The sequence below is a fragment of the Gymnogyps californianus genome, chromosome 1 (genome assembly GCF_018139145.2).
Source record: "Gymnogyps californianus isolate 813 chromosome 1, ASM1813914v2, whole genome shotgun sequence".
NCBI classification, from domain to species: Eukaryota; Metazoa; Chordata; class Aves; order Accipitriformes; family Cathartidae; genus Gymnogyps; species Gymnogyps californianus.
Window position 1 is genome coordinate 134,946,377 of NC_059471.1, and position 26,680 is coordinate 134,973,056.

General features: G+C 47.4%; 3 protein-coding genes across 3 annotated transcripts; 1 reads left to right on the top strand and 2 right to left on the bottom strand.

The window, feature by feature from the left end:
- Positions 1 to 945, bottom strand: LOC127016327 (olfactory receptor 10T2-like). Its single transcript, XM_050896780.1, has one exon. It carries the CDS (start codon positions 937 to 939, stop codon positions 1 to 3), a length of 939 nt encoding a protein of 312 aa, XP_050752737.1. The 5' UTR covers positions 940 to 945.
- An 8,693-nt stretch (positions 946 to 9,638) lies between these two features.
- On the top strand, positions 9,639 to 10,577 carry LOC127025800 (olfactory receptor 2A1/2A42-like). Its single transcript, XM_050910919.1, has one exon. It carries the CDS (start codon positions 9,639 to 9,641, stop codon positions 10,575 to 10,577), a length of 939 nt encoding a protein of 312 aa, XP_050766876.1.
- Positions 10,578 to 19,665: 9,088 nt separating this feature from the next.
- On the bottom strand, positions 19,666 to 21,720 carry LOC127016405 (uncharacterized). Its single transcript, XM_050896912.1, has 2 exons — positions 21,639 to 21,720; positions 19,666 to 20,372 (listed from the first exon to the last, which is right to left on the bottom strand). Exons 1-2 carry the CDS (start codon positions 21,718 to 21,720, stop codon positions 19,666 to 19,668), a joined length of 789 nt encoding a protein of 262 aa, XP_050752869.1.
- Between the last annotated feature and the right edge of the window lie 4,960 nt (positions 21,721 to 26,680).

Below are 26,680 nucleotides of genomic sequence, written 5' to 3' on the forward strand. Positions count from 1 at the left end.
TCACCTCATCCACGTGCACAATTTTCTTCTCAAGCCCTTCCAAAGCGCCAAGTGTACATCCTTGTTCCTCAGGGTATAAACCACAGGGTTCAGCAAGGGAGTCACCACAGTGTAAGTGACAGAAATCAGAGTGTCCTCCTCTAGGGAATAGACGGATTTGGGCCTTAAATAGATGATGGAGGCACACCCAAAGTGCACAACAACCACAGTGAGATGGGAGGCACAAGTGGAAAAGGCTTTATGTTTCCCTTCAGTAGAGGGGATCTTGAGAATGGTGTTGAAGATCAAAACGTACGAGAGAAGAATCAACAAGAATGAGCCAAACACAACCACAATACAAAAAATAAAAATTACTATCTCAATTCCATTATTTTCTGTGCAAGCTGCCTGAATGACAGGAGCCATGTCACAGAAGAAGTGATTAATTTCCTTCTCTCCACAGAAAGGCAATGTGAATATAAAGTAGGTATCTATCAAGGACAAGGTAAAGCCAGTCACTGTTGCAAAGGCCACTAGCTGACTACAGACTCTGTCATTCATGAGGACCTTGTAATGTAAAGGTTTACATATAGCCACACATCGGTCATACCCCATTGCTGTTAGAAGCATACAGTTAGTGCCTCCAAAGCCAATGAAGAAAAACATCTGAAGAGCACATCCAGTGAAAGAAATTGACTTTTCTTCTGTTATTAAATTTACCAGCATCTTGGGAATGACAGCAAATGTATAACAAGTTTCTGAAAAAGAGAGAATGGAAAGGAAGAAATACATGGGGATGTGAAGATGATGATGAAGCCTGATAATTGTCATTAGCAGGACATTTCCAGTGAGAGTGACCAGGTAAGTCAGGAAAAAAAAGACAAATAACGGAATCTGCAGTTCTGGAAAATCTGAAAATCCAATCAAGATGAACTCCATCACTTTGGTTTCATTCATCATAAAGTTTCTGATCTAGAAAGACATCATTGACAAAAAGTAATCTGACATGAATGGTGAGAAAAGTAACAAAACCATTTCCCCTTCATAATCCCCAAAGCACAGTATAACAGCAGGGAGTAGTCCTCTGACACAAATGGATAGTATTTCTACAGTGAAGCAATAATAACAGTAAGCAAGAGAACTTTGTTTCCTTTTAAGTTCCCTGCTTCTTTGCAAACTCTCCTTTCAGTTTAGGAATATTATTAAATGTAGTATTATAAAACATTTCTTTGCTGTTCCTTCAGTATGAAGTAAAATGGTAAGAAAACCAAGTTTGGTATCTTACTCCGAAGTCAGAATAGCAGCTCAGTCTAACAGCACTGAACATACAGGGTAAAAATCACTTGGGGCTTTTTTGAGGCTGAATTCCCAATGGCTTATCTCACTACATAATGAATTTTGATATTCTGGGACTAGAGGGTCTAGAAGTGCAACAGTATTCAAAAACAGACAGTTCAAATACAGGGAAAGGAAAAGATGATTTTATGCTTGGACAAAATCTTCACTGTTCATCTAGCATTGAAAAATAAAATCCAGCAAACCTTTCAACATAGGAACCATTTCTTTCTATGGTTCAATATTCAAAAGCTAGTAATGTCAGATAATACAAGCCAGTGATTCATTCAGTTTCAGTATTAGCGCCATTAGTGCCATATATTAACTCATTTAAATACATTTTAATGTTTTAAGTAAAACCTGGCTATAATTAACAGCTTCATCACAATGCAGAGTGAAATATGAGGAAAGGCAAAACCAGGGAACTGTTCCTTTCAAACCAATAGTGGTATAAAAGAAAGAAATAGGGCTAAATCCTTCATCACTGACACTAGTTGCACTGCTCTAGAAATCACCAGGAACTTTGTAGTTCTCAGGAACCTATGTTTCAGCTTACCTACATGTGTAATATCAGAAACCGAATGCTGACTTGCAGAAGCTGCTGGAATTTCTTACCTAAAGAAACATACCTCTGATGACAACTCTAAAATCACAGATTGATGCAAACTTTGCTCAGTCTTGCCATTAACGTCTTTCTTGAGATGTCAGTAGCCATTTTTCCTATCTCCCTGACAAGGACTGGAAAAAAAGGGGATAGACTTCGTAACTACATTCCTATTAGGAGAAAAACTAGCTGTTAGAAATGCAGGGTCTAGAACAAGTCTTCTGAATACCTGCAATTCAAACAAGTCACACCTTTATACATCCTGTGAGACCTCTGGGACATAGTCTTTGTGGTAAATCAAAACCTAGGGCTAATTGGTAACAGTGTCATCACTGGGACATAATAAAATACTATGAACTTCACAGTTTTAATTGATAAATTAAAGAAAACAGATGAAGGAAAGCTTCAATGCAATTATAATTAAAAGCTCTTCTCCCTAAAAAAGGGGAAGTTTTGTTCAAAATTATCAAAAGTGTCTTTTTTAATATTATGACTGGAAAACTGTTTCATTTTCAAGTGCGGGCTGGGGAAGATTCCTTCCACACAGTCTAATGCACAAACCCAAATAAATGCATATTTTTCAAGAACACTTTAACAATTCTTTGGTATTATTTGCAAACAGCAAAGTACATTAACATGGTAAATTCTTGTTAGCGCAATTGGAGTTGCAAGTCACAAGGCAAACTTCTGATCCAGGAAATCAATGAGTCAACCAAACGCAATATGCCATTATGACATAAACCAGAAACCCATGAGTTAACTCTGTCAGAATTGTCATTCGAGAGTTCAGAATATAAACAAATGCCATCTCTCAGACCTTGTTATTTCGATTTGTTTGATAGTTCATAATCTCAACCTTCCATGTAAGCTTAGACCTGGTTTCATTACTAACTTCTTGGTTACATTTTTAGCAAACTACATTTTTCCTTATTTTTCATGTTCTAATTTTCCATGTTCCAAAACTGAACAGACTGAAATGGAAAAAAAAATCAGCATAAAATGTCCAGCATTGTTCTCTGGGTTAATATAATTCAATAGCGAGAAATACAAGGATATGCATTACTTCAGAGCTCCTGCAACTGGGGACTATTCCACAGGCTTTAGTGGCACAAGGTGGGAAGGCACTGAGAGAGATAACTGAGAAGTTTGTTCTGAACCAAGAAGGTGATATGGCAAATGGGGAATGGCAAAAGACAATAGACAAACTAAATCTCCTATAGTGCCCCGAGCAGAATAATAAGTGGATCAAGGATTTCTAAGAGGCTGGAAGTGAAAACAAATCTTTTCTATGAGCTTAGTGGAAACAGGACTTGGGCTCCAGCCCTGCAACCAGGTATGCAAGGGGTTAAAATCACTCCCATGAGAAAAAGTATGGACGGACCAGATGTAAAGTTCCACACATGTAGTGTGCCCAGGAGTAATAGGTTTAGGACTTAGTAGTGTGCCTTTCACAACATGCAAAACTGCAGTCAAAAATGTGATTTGATACGGAATAGGATGATGAGATTCAGTAACCTCCCCTGTCACCAGCTGAGTTTTCCTGATATCAGGATAATCATTCGATGTGCATTGGCACATCTGTGAATGACAGTTTAAGTTAAATGCAGAAGGCTGATCATGCACCAGACAACAGTGTTACAGTCCTAAAACTCCTGCTGTGCTCTTAAGCTTTAGCTTTCTATTGGAAGCTATTGTGCAGTATTGCTATACTCTGAGGGACTGTAGTCCAGAAGAAGCTCCTGAACTGGGTGGGTGCAGGATCAGGCTCCAGTCATTATCTCCAATGCCCTATGTCATGGCCTTCCTTTCCCCAAGCACAAGGAGATTGTCTTAAAACCATGAGATGCATTTTTCAGTAAACTTGGAAGAGTTTAGCAGCCTTTCAGAAAGACTTGCATAATCTTTGCAAGCTTTCCTGTCCAACCATGAGCTCAAGAAATTTTAATATAGCTAAGATTGTTAGGAAATCCAGTTATGCCATAAGCTTAGGCTTTTAGAGAACCACAAATATCAGAAGACTTTCAAGAGAAAATAAGCACTCACAACACTGATTACCACCGCAACAGTTATGGAGCTGAGGTCTGAGACACTGTTGAACCTCACCTGTCTCATGAGTTCTTCCAAAATATCCAAGTTAGGGCTAGAAACCAGCTAAGGAGGAAGGTATACGTCTTTTTCACCTCACCTGTCTCCCCAGCCCTGGCTCTAGGCACTTGGAAACCTTTCCAAGGCAGCCCAGCTTGCACTCACCATACCAGTTCACATGGCTGCATTGACTGTCAGAGGGGCCTTGTAGGGCCTTGGTCAATCTTTGACTGTAACAGGACACGTTCTGGACGGGGCCATGCTCATTGGAGCAGTATGAGCCTCACTGCTGGTCCCTTTTGGGAGGGTGAGAGCTACGCTGAGTAGGTTGCACCAGTGGCAATGCTGATGGGGTGTCAGCAGTTAAGTGGGAATCTGGGGCATGAGTAAGAGTCGGTGGAAATCTCAGGTGACATTGCGTGCCTGGGACAAGAGGGGCTTTAAAGCTCAGCACGTTGTGAATAATTGAGCAATAGTGTCACTGTTTGATTGTAGGGCAGAATAAGGCCAGGATACTTCAAAAGTGGAGTTAAATTGTGCTATGGGCACACTCCAGCAGACTGAAGGAGGACAGAATGGGACTAAATATCCTAGAAGGTGACACAGTATTTTAGACGACCTCGTCTCCATCACAGGTACTTTTCCATCACTGAATTAGAGGCTGTGTAACAGCAAGAAAGATGGATTTCCACGAGTCTAGCATCAGTCTTCACCTCTGCACAATGAGCTGGTGATGTCTTGTTCTGTCTACCCTGTGTGTATGGAATATTGTCCTCCTGCTCATGGCAACACTACAACGACACTGGGATCTGGCCAGAGCTTTGAAATCAAACCTTCTCCCCTCCTACCCTGCAGAGAGCATCCCAAAAGTTACCCTTGATAGGTTTCACTAGAACGCACATGTTCTGCACTGGGGAGGGAGATGAGATGAGAGAGGGAGATGGTGCAGGGTTCTTTCTGGATCTCAGTAAGAATGACTTAATAAATGACTTAATAAAACTGCTGTTTTAATGAGATAGAATAAGAAGAGGCATATACGTAGCAAGTAAAACTTATATCCCTTCAGGTGCTGGGAACCCTGCATTCATGCAGCATCGGACAGACCCCGAATGGATTTCCCCTTGGCACACTGTACAGATCCTGTCTGTAGAGAAGTTCCTCCTTTTTGGTCATTCAAGATATTATACAATTTTTCTTAGAAGAAAACAACTCTGTTCATAAAGGATGTCCACATGAGGACTTCTTGATGCACTTTAGATAAAGGCAGGACCATGCAGGTGGCATAATCGCTGGTACCAAGCAGGAGCTGCCTGTAGGCTCCTCTGTTACAATCAACTGGCTAAGTTTATCCTGAGGCCAAGGTACATGTGTAGGGACACAGCCTGAAGACCACACTGCATGTACAGCACAGCACAGATCTGCACCTACTCAGCTTAACTGTTATGTGGATCATTAACTCCTTGATGTACCGTGATCTCCCAGTCAGGATCTCTACAACAGGCTGTTAAACTGCAAGGTAACTCAGTAACTAGAGAAGATCCACATCTTGAGGGGATGGTTAACCAAAGGGCCTCAAATCAAATCTCCTCTAAGCTCTTCCTGTGCTTACAGGGTTCTTGATCCTCTCAGACATCTCCCAGTCCGCCCTATTACTCCCAGCTCCCTCATTCCTGTGTTTCCCTCCCTCCTTGTCTGCCCCACTTTGGCCCCTGCAGCAGCACTCAGCTGAGCATCCTCAGTTGCTCATGGGGAAGAAGCATCCTCCTTGCTCTCTGTGGCATTCCCCCAGCACAGGGTGCTGTAGCCAGGACAATGCAGTCAGACGCAGACACAGCCTGTTTAACAGAGCATACTGCACACAGTACTTCTTATAGAGCAGCTCAGGAACAAGCAGGTGAGCTAGGTCTCCTGCCTCTCACAAACAGCATTTTACATCAACAACCTTCAACATTGGACCCTCTCCAGCCTCTCATTTTCCCAGTGTTGTAGGTGTTAGGCTGTGTGGTTAAAGGTTCATCTCCACAAACACAAAGGAGTACAAAGGAGCAATAGCAGGCAGAGGAACCCCAGTAACCTAAGCAGAGGCAACGGAGCACCCTGATGTGGCTTTTCCCAGGGCTGTCAGAAGACAGGGATCGACCCCATTGTCTGGGTATGAGACCCACCAGACGAGTATCGAGTATTGACTCTCCCCTGCTTACCTCACAGACTGAAGGGGAAAATGCACTTGTTTGGCCATGCCCTGCCTCTGAACACCTGTTGTAGACAAAAAAATAGCTTAAACTGTGAATGTGAACAGGCAACACAGGACTAGGTGTGTGTGTATGGCAAGGTCTGTGTGTGAATGTCTGAAACTGAATTCTGAACTGTCAAGCAGAAGCCTGCTTCTTGCTAACTGCAGCAAGTATGGGCTGGTTGCAAATTTTGGTAACACCTGGAATAAGCAAAAGTGGCATGTCCTGAATCCTACAATTAATAAAGAGATAAGAGACAGAATCATTAATTAGGAGGCTGATCAGGCATTGTAATACTCACATAGACAATTTAGATTGGGAAACCTGGGGGTGTGGGGTTCCAGAAAGAAGAGGTGATGCCAAAAAGAAGGGTTCCCAAAAAGAAGAAGAGATCTTGAAAAGAAGAAGAGGATCCAGAAAGAAAAAGGTGAAGATCCTGGCTGGAGGAAATATCCTGGAAGAGGGGGAAGATCTTGGAGACCAGAGAGCTGCATGGAGACAAATGCCAGGGGATGCCCAGGGACCTTGACCAGCAACCTCCGAAACTGGTAACGGCGAGCAGCTGCACAGCAGGAACCAATGCGACTTTCTGCCTGACCTTCCCAGACCTGCAGTAACGTCCCTGCTGGGAAGGGAAGTTGCGGTCTCTGGGTTGTAGCACTGTGTATGTGCTGAATCTCATCAGCTCATGTGTATGCGTGTGTGCGTGCATGTGTGTGTGAGAGAGAGAAATAATCAAGTAGGGGCTAATCTTGTTGGTTGTTAAATAAAACCCAGAATCCAGATACACTACACCTTGTTGTTTATTCTGAGTTGCCCATGATATCACCACAATCCGTCCCATCTCCTTATTAAACTCCATTTCTGTTTTCCTGAGTGAGGATGTCTCTACTTTGTGTGTAGGGTCTAAGTGTCAGCAACTGGAAAGGGACCCTGGGCCATAGGGGACCATCGACCTGAGGCACCAGCAGCTGTGGAGGCTGCAGTGTGTGCATATTGTGAGGGTGTGTATGTCAGTGTGTACAACTGCTAGTGAGCATCAAGCTGGACTAGACAGCAAGTAGAATAAGGAGCTTGGGACCCAGGGACTGGAGTGGCCATAGGTCTGGGCCAGATACTGAAGAGACCAGAGGGTCTGAGAGTCTGGAGGGACTGGGAGGCCCAAGCCAGCTGTGGGAGAGACCAGGGGATCTGGTAAGGTTGTAGGTCTGTGTCCTGGTTTCGGCTAGGACAGAGTTAATTTTCTTCCTAGTAGCTGGTATAGTGCTGTGTTTTGGATTTAGTAGGAAAAGAATGTTGATAACACACCGATGTTTTTAGTTGTTGCTAAGTAGTGTTTATACTAAGTCAAGGATTTTTCAGCTTCTCGTGCCCAGGCAGCAAGAAGGCTGGAGGGGCACAAGAAGCTGGGAGGGGACACCATCAGGACAGCTGACCCAAACTGGCCAAAGAGCTATTCCATACCATATGACATCATGCCCAGTATATAAACTGGGGGGAGTTAACTGGGAGGGGGGATCGCGGCTCGGGAACTAACTGGGCATCGGTCAACGAGTGGTGAGCAATTGCATTGTGCACCACTTACTTTGTATAGTTTAATTCTTTTAGTATTGCTATTGTCATATTATTATTATTATCATTATCATTGTTTTTCATTCCTTTCTGTCCTATTAAACTGTCTTTATCTCAACTCACGAGTTTTTTTTCCTGATTCTCTCCCCCATCCCAGGGGTGGGGGGGCAGTGAGCAAGCGGCTGCGTGGTGCTTAGCTGCCGGCTGGGGTTAAACCACGACAGTCTGGAACAGCTACTGAAGAGACCTGTTTGCAAGTGTGTGGTTTTGTACCTGAGGCAGCTGGGAGACCATGGGCTCCTGGGGTCAAGTACTGGACAGGCTGTCTAAGGTCAGCTACTGATGGGATCCGTATGGCTTCTGTGTGTACATATGTATATATTTTCCACTGAGTGTCTTTAATCCTGATTATCCTGACAGGAAACAGGATCAAGGCTGTTTGTGCTGTTTGTATTTCTGCAAGGGCTTTGTTTTCAGTCAGTGTGGATCTATGTGACAGGGCATATGTGTGTATGTATGCATGTGTATGTGTGCCAGCTGGAAAACACATGCTCAGTCTCACTACTTGGTTGAACACGGGGACATGGAGCTGCAGCAGTGTTGTACTGCATCGAGATACTGGATTTGGCAACTCTTAACAGTAGGATTTATCCTATGCTAGAATCTCAGAAACAAAAAGCTCTGTACACTGTTGGAGGCAGGGAAATTCTGGGAGGCAGTGAAGGCATAAAGGGGAAAGCAATGGAGGAGACTGTGTTTAACAGAAAAGAAACCCGTATGAATGAAGGGCCAGTAAAGTACAATGCCATTAAGTACAATGCCATGTCTATTTCAGAATAAAGTGGTGTTTACTTTCTGGACGGATCCCCAGAGTTCAGGTGTGGAACTCTGGGGATTTATACTTGAGATTAATTTTTGTACTGCCTGTTGGCAATCAAAACAGTGTCCCTTCAGACACATTACATGGAAAACTTTGGCTTTAAAAACAAGTGAATGTAGGGAGCTGAACAGAGCAGAACAGCTCTTTGTTTCGCCTGTTGTCTGAGAAAGTACACAGAACTTTCTAGTAAGGTTTCCCTAATCAAAAACACGGAGCTGAACAAATCACATTTGTCCAGATGCTACAGGTAAGGAAACTCTTGTCTATAAATGTTAGTAACATTCTTTTAGCAAAAATTATCTGCTGTACATCCAAGTGTAGGTCTCAGTTTCTTCAGCAATCTGAAGTGAAGTTAGATACAGAATAACAGATCAAGCAACTGCAGGATTCAATATGAATGCATTTCACTAAGGTAAAGAGGACAGAGCAATGGATTAGAAGTGCTAGTTGTTTTAATGGTAAAAGTGGAATTATTCTGTGAACTGTGCATTCATTTTAATATGAACTTAATTTCAAATAGCTGCTTTGAAAATGTTCTGACTTCACTTTAATCAACACCTGCAATCTTCATCATGATAGAGAGCTGTTATTTTCTCCAACAGAGAACCCACCCACCCACCCCCCCCAAAAAAAACCAACCAACCCAGAAAAAGAAAGACATCAAGGGCAAGCTAGGCAGTAAAGTTGTGCAAGGTTGCTCAAAACTGCTCAAAGTTTGTGCAGAGATTAGAGCTTGCAATTCAGATCTACATCGCTGAGCATGGTGAGGGTAGTATGCACCTCCAGTATGCACTGGAGTCAGAGGGAAAAACAGGGAGAAGGGAGCTGCAGTGTAAAGAGTAAAGGACACAACATTCTTAGGAATACTCTCAATTTTCTTTCTTTTCCTTGCTCCTTCCCTTCCAGATCTCCGTGGTGGCAGTTTGTGCTGCTTCACCTCCAGCACAGCATGCAGAATGAAACAACTGTCACAGAATTCATCCTCCTGGGGTTCTCCAGCAACCCAGCCCTGCAGCTCTGCCTCTTTGGCCTTTTCTCTGTCCTCTACTTTGCCACTCTGATGGGAAATGCACTTGTCTTTGTGCTTATCTGCCTGGACTACCGCCTCCACAGCCCCATGTACTTCTTCCTCTGCCACCTTTCCATTGTGGACATCTGTTACGCCTCCAACAATGTCCCCCATATGCTGAGGAACCTGCTTGGACAAGGCAGAACCATCTCCTTTGCTGGGTGTGGGACACAGATACATCTTTACTTAATCTTTGCACTTACAGAGTGCGTGCTGCTGGCCATGATGTCTTATGATCGCTGTGTGGCAATCTGCCATCCCCTCCGCTATGCCGTCATCATGAACCGGAGGGTATGCCTCACTCTTGCCACAGTTTCATGGGCTTTTGGGTTCGTGTTTGGTACATTACAAGCCTCTCTGGCTTTACACCTGCCGTTCTGTGGCCCCTGTGAGGTTGACCACTTCTTCTGTGAAATCCTTGCTGTCTTAAAGCTGGCCTGCACTGACACTACTGCCAATAAAGTCCTGATCTTTGCTGTTTGCGTGTGCTTCCTCCTCTTCCCTTTAGCCTTAATCCTAATTTCCTACCTGCACATCCTGGCCACCATTCTGCGCATCCGCTCTGTGCCAGGATGGCACAAAACCTTCTCCACCTGTGGCTCCCACCTGACTGTGGTGGGTCTGTTTTATGGAAATGCCATCTTCATGTACATGGGGCCCGGGAGCAATAACTCATCTGGGAGGGAGAAAGTTCTTTCCCTTTTCTACAGTCTCATCAGCCCCAGTTTGAACCCCCTGATTTACAGTCTGAGGAACAAGCAGGTGAAGGAAGCCTTGCTGAAGCTTCAGAGAAGGAAAAGAGTCTTTCATTCCATGTAGTTTGGGCTCTAGGCTTTCACCTGTCTCCTGTCTTTCTGCTCTTTCTTCTTGAGCTCTTTGGGTATTTCTTACAGAATTTTAATCGGTTAAAATGTAACACGAGATTATTCAAATGCATTTGTCTCTGTTTCTCTGTACACTCTAATGAATATCATAACACAAAATGACTAATTATTATTCCTTTTATTAGAGATAACTAATTATTCTTTCTCATATGCAGCCATCCTAAGCAGGTAGTATGTTCTACCAGAACTATTGACCCAGCTGGAAAAAATAGTTTGTCTTCTCGGTTCTAACTAGCAGTCAGAATAAAGTACTGTGTAGCAGATTTTTTTCTGAGTATATCAGTTGTTCTAATAAGATATTATTTTTCCCTACCATATTTGTATTTCCTATATCCTTAGGATGCTAGAGCTTCAACTCTATTATTAGAAAGAAAAAGAGAGAAAACTTGATGCTAATGGGCTTTGCTTCTCAGGAGGGTGAATGAGCCTGTGAAGGGTTTTGCCTCTGCGCACTTTTGAGCCTGACAACTCTCATGCAGGAAGGGAACATGATGACCACTGCAGCACAGAAACTAGCTTTGTGTGGTTTTGCCAGGCTGCTAGCCACAGCAGTTCCTCAGTCTGGGCTAGCTGAGGTATCTGCACTCTGGAGTGTAATTCTTGCATTGACCCTGACTCAGGCTGTAGGCTCTTAGCGCCTTCCTGTTTACCCACATTTCAAATGTCATTCTTCCTGCAGCTCTATTCGCTGACAATTATGCTTTGGAAAATATTCCCTGGTCTCCGTGTTGACACATCTAACTAGGAGGTCTAGTGGTTAAAAAATGCTATATATTCCACTGGTCTGTCAGCTTTCATGGAATTAATTGCCTGCAGGATCATTCCTTCCAGGAAATAAGGCTGCTAACTGGGATGGACTTTTCAAAATAATGAACTACATTCAACACATAATTCCTCTGGATCTTTCTATTTGGCACAAATTTAGAGGAGAAGAAAAAATCTGCCCACCCCTTATCCTAAAGAAGCCTTTGAAGGTTCCTCCCTTACATGTTCATTAAGGAGAATAACTGCAGGTACCTGTTGTTGAAAACTTCCTGTGAAATATGTAACAGTTGAGACAGCTGTTCTCTTTCAAAAGAAAAGAAATGGGAAAGCTGGCACCCCCTTCAGCAACAGGAGCAGCCATGGCTGTGTTCCCTAATGTGAATACACTAAATGTCAAAGATCGGTTAGCCACTTACCACCTGGTTTGAACATTTGTTCATCTACCAGAGGATACTATTGCTGATGTTCTAACCCTAAGCATTGATAAACCGGATACATTAGTCCATTCCTACCTGAATCGTACAGAAGTTCAGCTTTTTCTACTGAACATGAGAGAAGCAGAACTGAAAACCAGAAAGAGCACCTGAAAATCGAACCACAACATTCACAGTTACATTTATAAAGCTAGATACTCATTGTAGCTGTTTCTGGAACACTGAGATGACTGAGGGGCCAAATTCCCTTTTCCAAGGTACCCATGCCATAAAGAAAACTATAACCTATTAAAAATCTGACAAAATTTTAAAAGTGAAAAAGAGGTGGGGATAAAGAAATATCCCTTCCCTAAAGTGGATCATTCCTGATTTCAGCATGAAAAGCATCAGCATTAGCTGATGGTACCTACATGGTACCTACAACATTTGGATAATTGGGTCTGTGTCGTGGTTTAGGCCCAGCCAGTAACAAAGCACCACTGTATTGGGTTTGCGTGGCAAGGTTTTGGTAGTGGGGGGGGGCTACAGGGGTGGCTTCTGTGAGAAGCTGCTAGAAGCTTCCCCTATGTCCAATAAAGTCAATGCCAGCGGGTTCCAAGACGGACCCGCCACTGGCCAAGGCCGAGCCAGTCAGCAACAGTGGTAGCGCCTCTGTGATAACATATTTAAGAAAGGGAAAAGAAGTTACAGGGGAGTAGCAGTTGCAGCAAGAGGGAGGGAAGTGAGAATATGTGAGAGAAACAACTCTGCAGACACCAAGGTCAGTGAAGAAGGAGGGGGAGGAGGTGCTCCAGGCGCTGGAGCAGAGATTCCCCTGCAGCCCCTGGTGAAGACCATGGTGAGGCAGGCTGTCCCCCTGCAGCCCATGGAGGTCCATGGTGGAGCAGATATCCACCTGCAGCCCGTGGAGGACCCCACGCCGGAGCAGGTGGATGCCCGAAGGAGGCTGTGACCCCGTGGGAAGCTCGCGCTGGAGCAGGCTCCTGGCAGGACCTGTGGACCCATGGAGGGAGGAGCCCACGCTGGTGCAGGTTTTCTGACAGGACTTGTGACCCCATGGGGGACCCATGCTGGAGCAGTCTGTTCCTGAAGGACTGCACCCCGTGGAAGGGACCCATGCTGGAGCAGTTTGTGAAGAACTGCAGCCTGTGGGAAGGACTCATGTTGGAGGAGTTCGTGAAGGACTGTCTCCCGTGGGAGGGACTCCACCTTGGAGCAGGGGAAGAGTGTGAGGAGTCCTCTGCCTGAGGAGGAAGGAGCAGCAGAAACAACGTGTGATGAACTGACAGAAACCCCCATTCCCCATCCTCCTGTGCCGCTCAGGGTGGGAGGAGGTAGAAAGTTCGGGAGTAAAGTTAAGCCCGGGAAGAAGAGAGGGGTGGGGGGAAGGTGTTTCAAGATTTGGTTTTATTTCTCCTTATCCTACTCTGATTTGAGTAGTAATAAATTAAATTAATTTTTCCCCAAGTCGAGTCTGTTTTGCCCGTGATAGTAACTGGGGAGTGATCTCCCTGTCCTTATCTCGACCCATGAGCCTTTCGTTTTATTTTGTCTCCCCTGTCCATTTGAGGAGGGGGAGTGATAGAGCAGCTTTGGTGGGCACCTGGCATCCAGCCAGGGTCAACCCACCACAACCACGCAGCTGCTCGCTCACTCCTCCCCCCCAGGGGGACGGGGAGGAGAAAATACAATGAAAAGGCTCTTGAGTGGAGACAAGGACAGGGAGGGATCACTCACCCATTATGGTCACAGGCAAAATCAGACTTGACTTGGGGAAAAAAGAAATCATTTTCATTTGTTACCAATCAAATCAGAGTAGGATAATGAGAAATAGAACCGTATCTTAAAAACACACCTTCCCCCCACCCCTCCCTTCTTCCTGGGCTCAGCTTTACTCCCGATTCCTCTGCCTCCTCCCCCCACAGTTGCACAGGGGTACGGGGAATGGGGATTATGGTCAGTTCATCACATGTTGTTTCTGCCACTCCTTCCTCCTCAGGGGGAGGACTCCTCACATTCTTCCTCTGCTCCAGCGTGGGGTCCCTCCCATGGGGGTCAGCTCTCCACGAGCTTCTCCAATGCGAGTCCTTCCCACGGGCTGCAGTCCTGCACAAACTGCTCCAGCATGGGCTTTCCCACGGAGTCATGGCCTTCTCTGGGCCCAGCCACCTGCTCCGGCATGGGGTCCTCCACGGGCTGCAGGGGAATCTCTGCTCCACCGTTAACCTCCATGGGCTGCCGGGGGACAGCCTGCCGTCTCACCACGGGCTGCAGGGGAATCTCTGCTCTGGTGCATCTCCTTCCTCTCCTTCTTCACTGACCTTGGTGCCTGCATGGTTGCTTCTCTCACATCCCACTCCTGTTTTTGCTGCAGCTCTTCCTTTTTTTCAGCAGTCTTTTTTTCCCCTTCTTAAATATGCTATCACAGAGGAGCTACCACCATCGCTTACTGGCTCGGCCTTGGCCAGAGGTGGGTCCGACTTGCAGCCGGTGAAGCTTCTAGCAGCTTCTAACAGGAGCCATCCCTGTATCCCCTCCACTGCTACCAAAACCCTGCCACACAAACCCAACACAGTCTGTAAGAGAGCTTCACTGCCTTCATTATCCTTTCTTATCCCCATGTTGGCTTTCACTTCAGAGGCAGAGATAATTCCTGCACACACAGACTCGTAGAAGAAGTTAGACTGGAAGGGACCTCTGGGGGTCACCTGGCCCAGCACCCCATTTCTGAAGCAGGGTACCTCCTGACGCACGCTCCTTTGCACAACTGCATGATTCTTGCCAGGCCCTGAGATCACCAGTGCGGTCCTGAGGAACATTATTTGGTTCCTCATTTGGTACCACCCTGCAGAGGGAAGAAGAAGAATGGTCTTGTCTTTACGACCCAGGTGGGTGTAGAGCCGTTCAATGAAGTACGAGTCTCCTTCAGCCCAGCTGATGATGGCCTCTCCTCTGGGAACAAAGCTCCTGGAGTTTCATCAGACCTGTGGCACAGTGTGCCCCTGGGCCCCCGATCTGGTGGCTGTTAGCTTCATGTCCATTTATTCTCCATTCGAGCTGAGAAAGTCAGAGAGCACAGCTGAGCTTGTGACTTCTCCTCTTGGACACTTGGTGTGAGATTGATGAATGTCTTGTTCCTCTGGAGTGTACCAGTTCTCTGAACGCAAGGAAACAGACTGGCTCTTTCACACCCTTCCGCTCTGTGTTGGTAGGTTACAGTCAATAAACCTGGAGCACTGCCAGACACAAGGACAACAGTGACTGTGACTTGCTCTTGCTATTGCAACTTGCGCCCATTGTCTTGGTGGGAGAGAGACAAAGCTGTTGTTAAGTCCAGCCAGGGAGCTGATCTGTCTCTGATTCTCCTCTATCGGAAAGCATCTGCCCTAGTTACGCCATCAAACCGAAAGGTCAGCAGAACACCGTCATACCTAAAGGTTGGGCTGGCTGTGCACACCCATATTAGAGCTTGAGGGAGCAGTAGATATCCGCAGGATGTGGATCCAACATCTTGCTCTGGGGCTGGGGCTTTTTCTGCTCATGCCCGAGGCTTACTTCCACTTCCCTCCCTCAAGTCTTTCCTCCCTGGCCAGATTCAGCAAGATTAGTAGCAAACACCAAGCCACTCGGTGCCCGTGTAAGTACCTCTTTCCCATCTGAGAATGGTGCTGCTTGAACCTCATGTTCTCCCTTCCTGCACACACGCAGTCTAAGCCCTGCTAAAATCACCTTCTTTCTAACCACATCGCAAAGCACGTTAGAATAACTCACTCAGAGCACACACCTTCACTGACAACTCCAAGCATCCCTCCAGATTTTGCCCATTCCTTTTTAAAGACTGCTGCCCAACCTAGACCAGACTCATTAGGACAGTGACAGGGATCACTACGAGGAAGTTTATCTTTAACGCATTTTGCTTTTGAAATTATCTGTGAGCTTGAGCCCTCCTGAGCTTAAGTCCTTGACAATATGTCTCCCTTTGGCCAGAAAACATGAGCCTGTGCTCCACCCCGCTGTTATGTTCCCCTGGACTCTCTATGGCTGACCCAAGCCAAGCGCACAAGATGTGGGTGCCTTTCTTTCCAGACCTTCTTTCAAATCACAGGGCATGGTTGCCATCACAGGCCAGAACTGCAGGAGCTTCACCTTTCACAGTTCAACAAAGGCCAAGCCCACAAGGGCATCTAAGCGTGTAAATTGCAGCTGATTTTTGGTATGCTGCGCAATCGGGTGCTTTTTCCCCACCTCCACCTCCCCACAATCGATTGTGGTTTTCTCAGCAGCAGTCCCTGTTTGTTTTGGTCCTTGGGGACAACCTCTGGGGTTTGGGGTTTGGGGAGGGATTTCACAGTGGGTGTCCAACAGGAATCACTTCATCCCTGAGATGGCAAGGGAAGCACAGCTGAAGAGCACAACAGGACAGGGAGGAGCAGCTAACAATGGCTCTTCCAGGGAGCAGCTGTAGATGGAGAAGTGGATGGAAGAACACAGGAGGAAATGGCTGAGAAGAGAACTGAGCCTGAGCTAAGTAAAGGGTGAAATCCTGACTTTTGTCTGACAGCGATGGGGCAACGAATGCTACAGCAGCAGCGGTGGCTGTGCCTGACCTGCCACGCAGGCAATACACTGCCAGAGCCTGAACCGAGCGTGTGGGTCTCACGGCCCTACTCAGCACCTCGGGTAACGGAGCCTGCAGGCAGAGGCTCTGCCTGCCCAAACGGCACAGGGGAGGGTCCCGTGGTGCCGGGAGACGAGCCGCACGAGGCATCGTTAAGGAGTTAGTGTTTCAACGATAACAAGTCTGACGGGGCTTCTGCAAGTGGCACGGGTGATTCCCAGTGCCGTTGTTGTGCTGTGACAGAGGCCACAGTGGGGTTTGTTAAAAGTTAAGAGTTCTTCCCTTGCAAAGCGTTTACACGTCTGCTGGCGACGATGTTAGGGGCTGGCTGTGCAGGGCCGCCAGGCAACACCTGGTGAAGCCTCCGGGGCTGTGACAAAGTCAACACAACAACAGACGGTTCCTCCCCCGAGACAAGGACAGATGATGACCTCTGCTCCTCTGCCTTCCTTGCCCACGGGGAGCCAGCACCACCCGGTCTGCAGCTCTCCCTTTCTGCCACAGCAGAAGGCGGCTCCAGGCTTTACCTGCGACTCCCACCTGCCTACCCACCCACGGACCCTCGGCAGGCTCGTACCGCCCGTGCATAGGGCGAACACAACTCGTCACTTGCCTTGCCCACTCTCATGTCCATAACAAATATAAACCTTCCTCTGTTTGCAGGCACACGCACAAAGGCATCTACACATTTATTTCAATGGCAGCTTGTCGGGAATAAAAGCTCAGCTCGTGCTGGTGTTACGCTGAATCCGAAAACGTGTCACTGTGGTTGGGATTGCTAAACTGCAATCAGGATCAACAAACAAGGGTCACCCTTTTGGAAAGACCAAAACTGCCCCATTTCATTTCTTTACGCATGAAAGGTGTAACACAGAGGGCTTTTCCCAATCACTACCTCTAGCTCTTCCTCTGTCTTGCCCCAGCAAATACAGGACTTTGTCCACTCCCACCCTTCCATGTTGCCCCTGATAATTCTCTCTATAGCGCCAGGATCCCCTTTTGTCCAAAACATTGAATCTGCAACTGTGAGCCATTGCTGACCCCTTTCCCTCTCTGCATTCATTTGCTTTCTTCCTTTGCATCCGTTTTCTCTCCCTTCACGTGCCTTAAAGGCTCTGAAAATGCCTGGTGCCATTTACAGCAGGTCTGAACGTGTCCCATCTGAGTCCCTCTGCTCTGCCAAAGCTTGCCTGTCCCCACATCCCCGGTTCACAGCTCAGTCCCACTGTCAAGGTTTCTCCCGCAGTGCCCCATGGAGTGGAAACGACCCGACTCGTTTGGAGATGCCTTCTTCCTCCCGTCACTCCCATGCTTGAGAAAGAGCGCTGTTCTTCTCACGTCACGTAGAATGGGGACCAACTTGCAGAGAGGACTGGAAGCCACTGAGCCGACAGGGCCATTAGCAGAGAGGTTGTAAGCAGTGACAAGGCCTGGACTTCTTTGAAAGTTTCAGGGTTAGCGTCCGTGCTCCCCTCCTCCACTCCAGTCTTGCCCCACAGCTAGAAAAAATACCTTGCGATTAAACAAACGGGGAATATGGCTATAAAGGAAAGGAGCAAGCAAATCCCTGTTGGAAATAAATGGTCAGAGAGATCCTCACCCTTGAAAAATGTGAAAATTCGTTTTATAGACAGAAACTCGAGCGCAGTTGTTTAACACACCTCAGTATGGGTCAAACTGGAGGACATGCTCTCCTGTATCTCTTTCTCATGCCAGGTTATCTTGTGCCACACACCTCAACACCAGGAAAGGGGAGAACCAAAACACTGGTTAGCCTTGGCTTATTTTGCCAATTTCCAGATGTGGGTTGGTTTTTTTAACCTTTGATTGCCCTAATATACTGAAAATATTTTAAATCTCATAGCATTGCAGCAGCTGACTTGCATTTGGAGCACTGATTATCAGTCAGGAATACCTGCTTTTTTTAAAAATTCCCCACAGTATCAGTGTTTATATCAATCAGTATCATTTATGTCAGCAACAGGAAGTTTGTGGTGCCACTGAGATAATTTCCCAGGTGTGTCAGGGATGTGTTTATATGTGCTGCTTATTGTCTCTGAGGCTTCAAGACAACGGGAGATGGATGTGTCTTGCCCCTGGTCCCCACCAGAAACCGCTTCTGGAATGTGTTAGTAGTGAGATTGAAAGAAGAGGGTGTTTTAGCTGTTCCTTGGGCCAAAGCGCTTCATGTCCTGAGTTTCTATGAAATCCTGCAACAAGCTGTGTCACCTGTTTGTCGCAGTTTTGAGTGGAATGCATTTGCCTGTGGAAAACAGACAACATACTTTCCTATGACACGTGTGCCCTTCTTTTCTCTTCCCTTTCTTCCCATGGAGTTCCAGGGAAAACGAACTTCAGCTTAGACGTATAGGATACACACTTAACACGCAGAAGACCTTGCAGTGTGGAAATAAACAGGAGAAGTGGGGAAAAATGAATAACAGTCACTGTCAGAAAGCAGCTTTTCCTGCCTTCCCATGGTCCCAAGTGGGGATACGCCCGATGGGAAGATCCCACAGGAGGGCCTGTCCTTGCGTGCTTCACCTGGAAGAAAGGCGGGCAGCGTGCTCAGGCTGGATCAGGAACCTGAGGGCTCTCCTAGAGCCATGGAAAGCAAGGTATGGAAGACACTGGCCGCCGAGCTCTGCATGGGCAGGCAGCTGTGGGAATTGGGGTGCTGGCTGTGATGAGCCCAAGTGCTTTCCTGCCCTCCCCACCCAGGAAGGGCAAACGTGGCTGGACTGCGGGGCACTTGCTGTCTCTCCCATATTCCCCCTTGGGACCTCCAGGGCCCTTTGCTCTTCCAGAAACATTCACCCTCACCATCCCTCACAGCCTGCGCCCATCCTCTGGGGGGCAGATCCCTTCTTCCCCTCTCAGCTGCTTTCACACCAAGCGCAAACCTGAGCTGGAGGCTGGTGCTGCCCGTCAGGGCCAGTTGCCCTCCAGGCAGGTTGCTGCCCTCCTTCTCAGCAAGGGCTGTGCTACAGCCTCCCTTTGCAGAGCTTTCTGCCTGCGTCCAGCTGCCTGCCTTTGGCCAGCCAGGAGACGCTAGTCCAACGCAGAGCACAAAAGGCCCGATGTCCCACATGGCATTGCAAAAGCTTTTATTGTACCCTTCGACCATAGTGCTGGATTTGGCAAGAGCCTTGCACGTGTAGCAGCCCTTGCCTTGCCAGTGGGGGGCAAGAGCTTCTGCTTTCTTCTCACTTGACAGCAGCAGTGGCACGGGCAGGTGCAGCCCTTTGCCAGGGGTATCTCTTCTTACTCTTGGTCGTCTTCTTTTTGGAGGATGAGGCCACGCGCTGGCTTTTGGGGACAGCCCTGCCACGGCACCTGGGCATGCTGCCTCGCAGGAGCTGCTTGAGCACAGAGCTCTTTTGCATCGCCGTCTGCAAGTGTGATGGAGAAATGCGCTGCTGCTTGCTCTTCTTGGAAATCTTGCCAGCCACGTCCATGGTCTTGTGCGTCACCCACTGCAGCACCGCAGCCAGATAGACGGGGGCCCTGGCTCCAAAGCGCTCAGCAAAGCGGCCTCTGCGCAGCTGCCTGTCTACGCGGCTCACAGGGAACAGCAGCCCGGCCCGGGAGGACCGGGAGGAGCGGCTCTTTTTGGCCTTCGCTTCGCTGCCTTCGGAGGGGCCCCCAGAACATGTCACTTCGGGCGCCCACTCCTGCTCAGGCACCGTGCAGACCTCCTCTGCTCCGGACATGCTGCTCACAGCTTGCTCCCGCGGGTCTCTCCACGCCGTGCCTTCCCGTGTGCCCTGCCTCCCTTGCCCGCCTGTCCTTGCTTTCCTTGCTGGCTCTCGCTGGTGGTTCCTGGCTCTGGGCTCGGGTTGCCTGCGCCCGTCCTTGCCGGCCTGGCCAAGCCTTGTCTGGGGCAGGGAGGCCAGGACCGACCTTGCTTCGGCTGAGCCCCGCGGAAGAAGGGCTCAGGCTCAGGCCCTCTCCTTTGCAGGCTCCGGCCCTTTGCTCACCTGGGCAGCGGGAGCAAGGGCTCTCCCTGGGTGGCGGGGACCAATAGGAAAGGACTTCCTCTGTGACCTCACCTCTCTGCTTGTGACACCATCCCCGCTGGCTCCGCCCTTTGTGGCTGAGCTCAGGGGGCAGCTCTGCTCCCCAGCTCTGCTCCTGCTTTCCATGGCAGAGGCTTTCCCAGCACTTGGCACAGGGGGAGCTGCTACAAGGCCGAGCGCTCTCCTCTCCTCTGTGCTCTCCTCCCTGGCCCTGCCCTACGACAGCTCTCCCTTCAGCCCTTGCCTCTCCCTTCCGACCCAAACCCACATTGCCACTCTTGGGGAGAGGACCTCCTTCCCCATGTCACGAGATCCCAGAGCCACAGGCTGCCCAGACATGGGTCCCGTTGGGTCCTGCCTGTCAAGGCCTATCACCCCAGAAGGGTTGTTAGTAGAGACGTATTAAGCAGCGACAGAACTTGGAGTTTGAATGTTTCGGTGCCAGCATCCATTCTCCCCTCCTCCATTCCAGTCTTGCCCCTTAGCAGGGAAAATATACCCAGTATTTGTGCCCGGTGTGTGAGAGAGAAATGCAGGGACTCCCCATGTGAGTTAAGTTTCAGCAAGTCTTTGACATTGTGTCTGAGAAGTTACACTTATGTGATACAAATTTTCAAAGCTCTGTGATGAAGGATGTTTAAAACCAGACCTTTAGGTAAAGGGAACACTACCTTTTCCTCTCAGAAGATTTCAGCCTTCGTTTTGTTCTTATTTCCTTTGATTTCCATGTGAGCTTCCTCATTTTTGTCTTTGTATGTAGACCTTCATGTCACAAGGTTATTAGGTACATGGCTTAAACTCCTCTGGAGTCCTAGTTGGGCAGCAAGTAAGAAGGTACCGTGATTTATTATTACTATTTTTACTCTTAGAGTTATTCCCATGTGAAAGACTCTCTCAAAGTGTGAAATATTTTCAGTCCTTGTAGCATTTCAAGGTATAATAGTGTATTTGGGAAAAGATTAGCTTTTCTAATGGATTAAGCTGTGATACTATTATTTCATTCCTTTGTCTTATGATCATTCTTTCCAGCAGAACTTTTTTGCAGAAATGAGAAAAGGATATCAAGCCCTCACAACAGAATTAGTCCTGCTCAAATGTTCCAGTTTTCTGGATGCGCAGCTTGTGCTCTTCCTAGTGTTTTCCATCGTATATCTGCTTACACTTGCCAGAAACGTCACCATTATGGTAATAATAAGGATTGACTGTACTCTTCCATTTATTTCTTTCCTTCTGTTCCTTCATTGTCATAGATCTGTTATTAATTAGTCATTGTCCCTAGTGTGTTGGCAAATTTCTTAAAAGAAATCAAGAGCATTTCATTTATTGCTTGTCTTATGCAGGTGTTTTTCTTCATTGGTTCTTCATGCAGTTTGTTTCCTTCTAGTAGCAATGGGTTATGATTGCTGCTTTGCAATATATAAGCCTTCAAACTCATTCTCATGAACCCCAAAGCCTGTACTCAATTCCCTCTACTGAAGGGAAGAACAAGTTTTTCCTAAGTGCTTTTCTCATCTTGTTGTTGTTGCTGTGCATTTTGAATATGTCTCCATGATATATTTGAGGCCCAAATCCAGATCTATCTTGGATGAAGACAGTTTTCTTTCTGTTACTTACACTGTAATGACTCCCTTGTTAAACTCCGTAGATTATGATCTGAACAAACAAGAACATGCAGCTGGCCCTTAGGAAGACCCTTGGCAGAAAATAGTTTACTGAAAGCACATTCAGGGCGCAGTTAGAAAGCTAGTTTAACCCCTTAAGAACTCCTGACCCAATCCAGCAGCTGACAGCATCATGGAAAGAAAAGGCTGTGATATCAACTGCATCATGGGACAATCTTGCCTATTTATTTAGTGTGTTCTGCGAATTAAGTGCTCCTCAGGAATCGTTCTCATGCAAGGAAACCTTCAGTGAACAGAGGCTGGTAGAAACATGACTTCAGAAACACATGCAGCATAGCAGCATTTGCAACTCTGCTTCCTAGGCATCTGCTTGAACACACTCTTAGTTTTCTTTCCACCGGGCCATTTTTGTCCCATCTAGAATGTAGTGTTTCTAGGATGTCCACCTCCTTGTGGTTGTTTTTAGGAAGTAATTAGGAGGATGCCAATATCATCAGGCCTGCAACAGGCATCAGTATGGTGATACCAGTATGCTTGATCTGTCTGTCTCAGATGTTCTCCTGCTAACCACTGAAAGCATCCTGCTCTCTCCAAATCTTCCTGACTAAAGAAGTTGTTTTGACATGTGTTCTACGGTCAAAACAATGTTTGCTTATGGTCCTGATTAGGTTGTGGTAATCAAGGGCAGGGATGCCCAGCAGGTACTCTTGGACAGCCCAGATCATGATTTGCATACTTTATTATCCCATTCCTTGTCCCTCCATTCCAATCTCCTCCCATACAAACAACCTGCCCCCTTTTTCTCGCTGATCCCCGTTTTACTACATCTGTTATCGAATTTGAGATTTGTGATACTGTAATCTAGGCAATTTTGGCCCTATATGGTATTACTCATATAATCTAACTATGGTTGGCCTTGCAAAATTCTTGCCACCAGTACCTCCCTCTAATCATCTGTGAAGTGCAATGATTTCTCACATAAACTGCCCCTTAACCACCTGAGAAATCCAGCCATACTTCATGGTGCTGTCTGTAACTTTGGTCAACCTCTCACACTGCTACTTGCCACATTGGGCAATTTCTCATGCCATGGCCAGTAGTTCCGTATGCCTTGGTTCGTTAGTTTAACCTCAGGGCAGGGCATAGTCAGCAGTCTCCATGTGCCTGCAGCCCTAGCAGTTGCCACCAGGGTACTTCAAACACAAACACAGCCCCAAAGAACCACTTTTAGAAGAGGCAGCACAGCTCCGGGGCTGAGAGTTCACCACGTCTACAACGTGAGGAGGCAGCAGAGGGAAGGGTTTCTTAGCCTCCTCCCAAACCAATGTCACAGAATTCTTCCTGATTTCTTCCTGAAAACTGGATTTCTCCATTTCTCCATTGCACAAATTCTGCAGGTTTTGGTGTTGTCCTTCATGTACTTGTCTGCTCTCACTGGCAATATTCGTATAGTGGTGATAATAAGGGTTGATTGTTCTCTCCATTTCTCCATGTACTTCCCCTCTACTCTCTCCTTCTCAGAGACATGGTAGACCTTTGTCATTGTCCCTAGCATACTAGCAAACTTGGTAAGAAAGCAAAAGGTCCTTCATGGGACGTGCTATCCAGATGTGGTTTTTTCCTTGGTTTTTGATGCATCACTTGCATGCTCCTAGCATCAATGGGGTATGATCGTTATGCCTCAGTCTGTAGGCCCTTGCAATTTCCATGTCATCGTAAGCCACAGGTTCTGCCTTCTGCTGGCAGCTTTTTCAGCGTGGACCGGATTTCTGTTCTCAGTGACAGAGACATGCATTATTTATCTTTCTGCAAGTAGAATAAAACTAATCACTTTCTCTATGATCTCACACCACTTCTTAAGCTTGTGTATGCCAGGAACTGTCTAGATGAAACAGTCATTTTTATAATTTGTGTTTTGCCTGCATTTTGCTCCTTCTGCTTGATTCTGCTCTCTTCCCTTCTAATTCTCAACACCATCCTGAAGATCCCTTCCACTGAGAGAAGGTGGAAAGCCTTCTCCATTTGTGCATCCCACTTTACTGTGGTTATTATGCACTTTGGATGTGCCTCCATCATCTACTTGCAGCTCAAATCCAGGGTACATCCTGAATGAGGATGTTCTGATTTCCATCACCTACACAGTGGTAACTCCCCTGCTGAAACCATTGGTGTATAGCCTGTGGAACAAAGATGTGGAAGTAGCTCTCAAAGGTAGCGTTCTTGTGAAAAACAAATCTTTGGGGTCCATGAAATTTATCAGGGAGTGAAGTCAAAAAACCTGTACAGATGGAAAACCTGTATTTCAGCTAGCTGAGAGGTCTTTTTCCCAACCAAAAGGCTTGAGACAAACAAAGGAAGAAGCTGCACGGGGACAGCAGAGGAACAGTCTAGTGGAAATGGACAGCACAGACCCATGGTGGTCTTCACAGTGTGGGTCAAAAGTAGCAGCAGGAAGCTTTCCATCTGCAGAGTATCTGGGGAGGAAGAGGAGGCGTCAGCTCCTGCTTCCACATGGCCTGAGACACAGCAAACGGGTGAAGCAGAGCTGTTCAGGCATGCTTAGAGGCTAATTAATGTCTCACAGATAGGCATCCTGCATGACTGATGTGCAGTGCAGCCAGGTAGGCATTGTACTACTGCTGTGTCCCCTGGGTTGGAATATAAGGCATGGCCTCCTAGAAATGGTTAGGTTGTGTGATTAAAGGCTCATCCCCACAAACACAGAGAAACAGAATTAAGCAGAAGGAACAAGGGCAGGCAGGGAAACCCCAGTAACCTGAGCAGAGCCACCGGAGCACTCTGACCCGGCTCCCCCCAGGGCTGCCAGACGGCAGTGACCAGCCCCATTGTCGGGGAGTGAGACCCACCAGGTGAGTCAATGGGAGAGACTCACTTACAGACTGCCTAGAGGTATGGGACTCATTATGGGATCATGGGAAGAGCATTTCGAGATTGTGTGAGACATTTTACAGGATTTTTAGGGGAAGGTGAAAAAGGAGGGATCAAGGTGCTTTAGAGAGGAACAATGGTGGGAAAAGAGAGGGAAAATGGGATAAAGGGGCTGGTCACTTGTAAACAGGTTGCTGGTCAGTACACTTGTCTGGCCATGCCTTGCGCCTGGTCACCGCAGTCTCTCCTGTCTTCTTATTAAACTCTTGTTCCTGACTGTTTTCCTGGGTGAGGGGGTCTCTATTCTGTGTGCACATGTGTGTATGGAGGTCTGAGTGCCAGCCACTGGTGAGGGGCTGTCATGGCTTAAGCCCAGCCGGCCACAAAGCACCATGCAGCCGCTTGCTCACTCCTCCCCCCCATCGGGATGGGGAAAATACAACAAAAGCTTGTGGGTCAAGGCAAGGACAGGGAGGGATCACTCACCACTTATGGTCACAGGCAAAACAGACTCGATTTTGGGGGAAAAATAAACCAATTTAATTTGTTAGCAACCAAATCAGAGTAGAATGATGAGAAATAGAAAACACACCTTCCCTCCACCCTTCCTTTCTTCCTGGGCTCAGCTTTGCTCCCGATACCTCTACCTCCTCCCCTCCCAGCGGCGCAGGTGGTGGGAATGGGGGTTGCAGTCAGTTCATCCCACATTGTCTCTGCCACTCCTTCCACAGGGGGAGGACTCCTCACACTCTTCCCCTGCTCCAGCGTGGGGTCCCTCTCACAGGGGTCAGCCCTCCATGAGTTTCTCCAACTCAAGCCTTTTCCACAGACTGCAGTCCTCCACAAACTGCTCCAGCGTGGGCTCTCCCACAGAGTCACGGCCTTTTCCGGGCCCAGCCACCTGCTCCAGCGTGGGGTCCTCCACGGGCTGCAGGGGAATCTCTGCTCCACCATTAACCTCCATGGGCTGCAGGGGGACAGCCTGCCGTCTCACCACGGGCTGCAGCGGAATCTCCGCTCCAGCGCACCTCCTCCCTCTTCCTCTTCACTGACCTCTGTGTGTGCATGGTTGTTTCTCTCACATCCCACTCCTCACTGTAGTTCCTCTTCTTCTTCTCCCGTCTTCTTCTTCTTCTCCTCCTCTTTTTTTAGTGTAGCTCTTCTTCTTCCTCTTCTTCTTCCTCCTCCATCTTGCTCTCCCCTCAGGAGTTTTTTTCTTTCTTTCTTAAATACGCTATCACAGAGGTGCTACCACCGTTGCTGATGGGCTCAGCCTTGGCCAGAGGCGGGTCCAGGTTGGAGCCAAAGAAGCTTCTAGCAGCTTCTCACAGGAGCCAGCCCTGGAGCCCCTCCCTTGCTACACAAACCCAACACAGGGGCCCATGGGTCAAAAGGGGCCATGAGTCTGAGGTGCCAGCAACCAGGGAGACTGGAGAGCGTGCCTGTTGTGTGGATGTGGGTGTGTGCATGTCAGTGTGTGTTCACTAATAAATATTGAGCTGGACTAGCCATCAAGTAGGATGAGAGATTTGACAGCCAGATATTGGAGCGACTGTAAGGCTGGACTGGATATTGGAGAGGCCAGAGGGTCTGAGAGTCAGATACTGGAGGAACCAAGAAGTCCAAGCCAGCTACTGGAGAGACTGGTCAGCTACTGGGAAGGCCAGTAGGTCTGGACCAGCTAATGGACA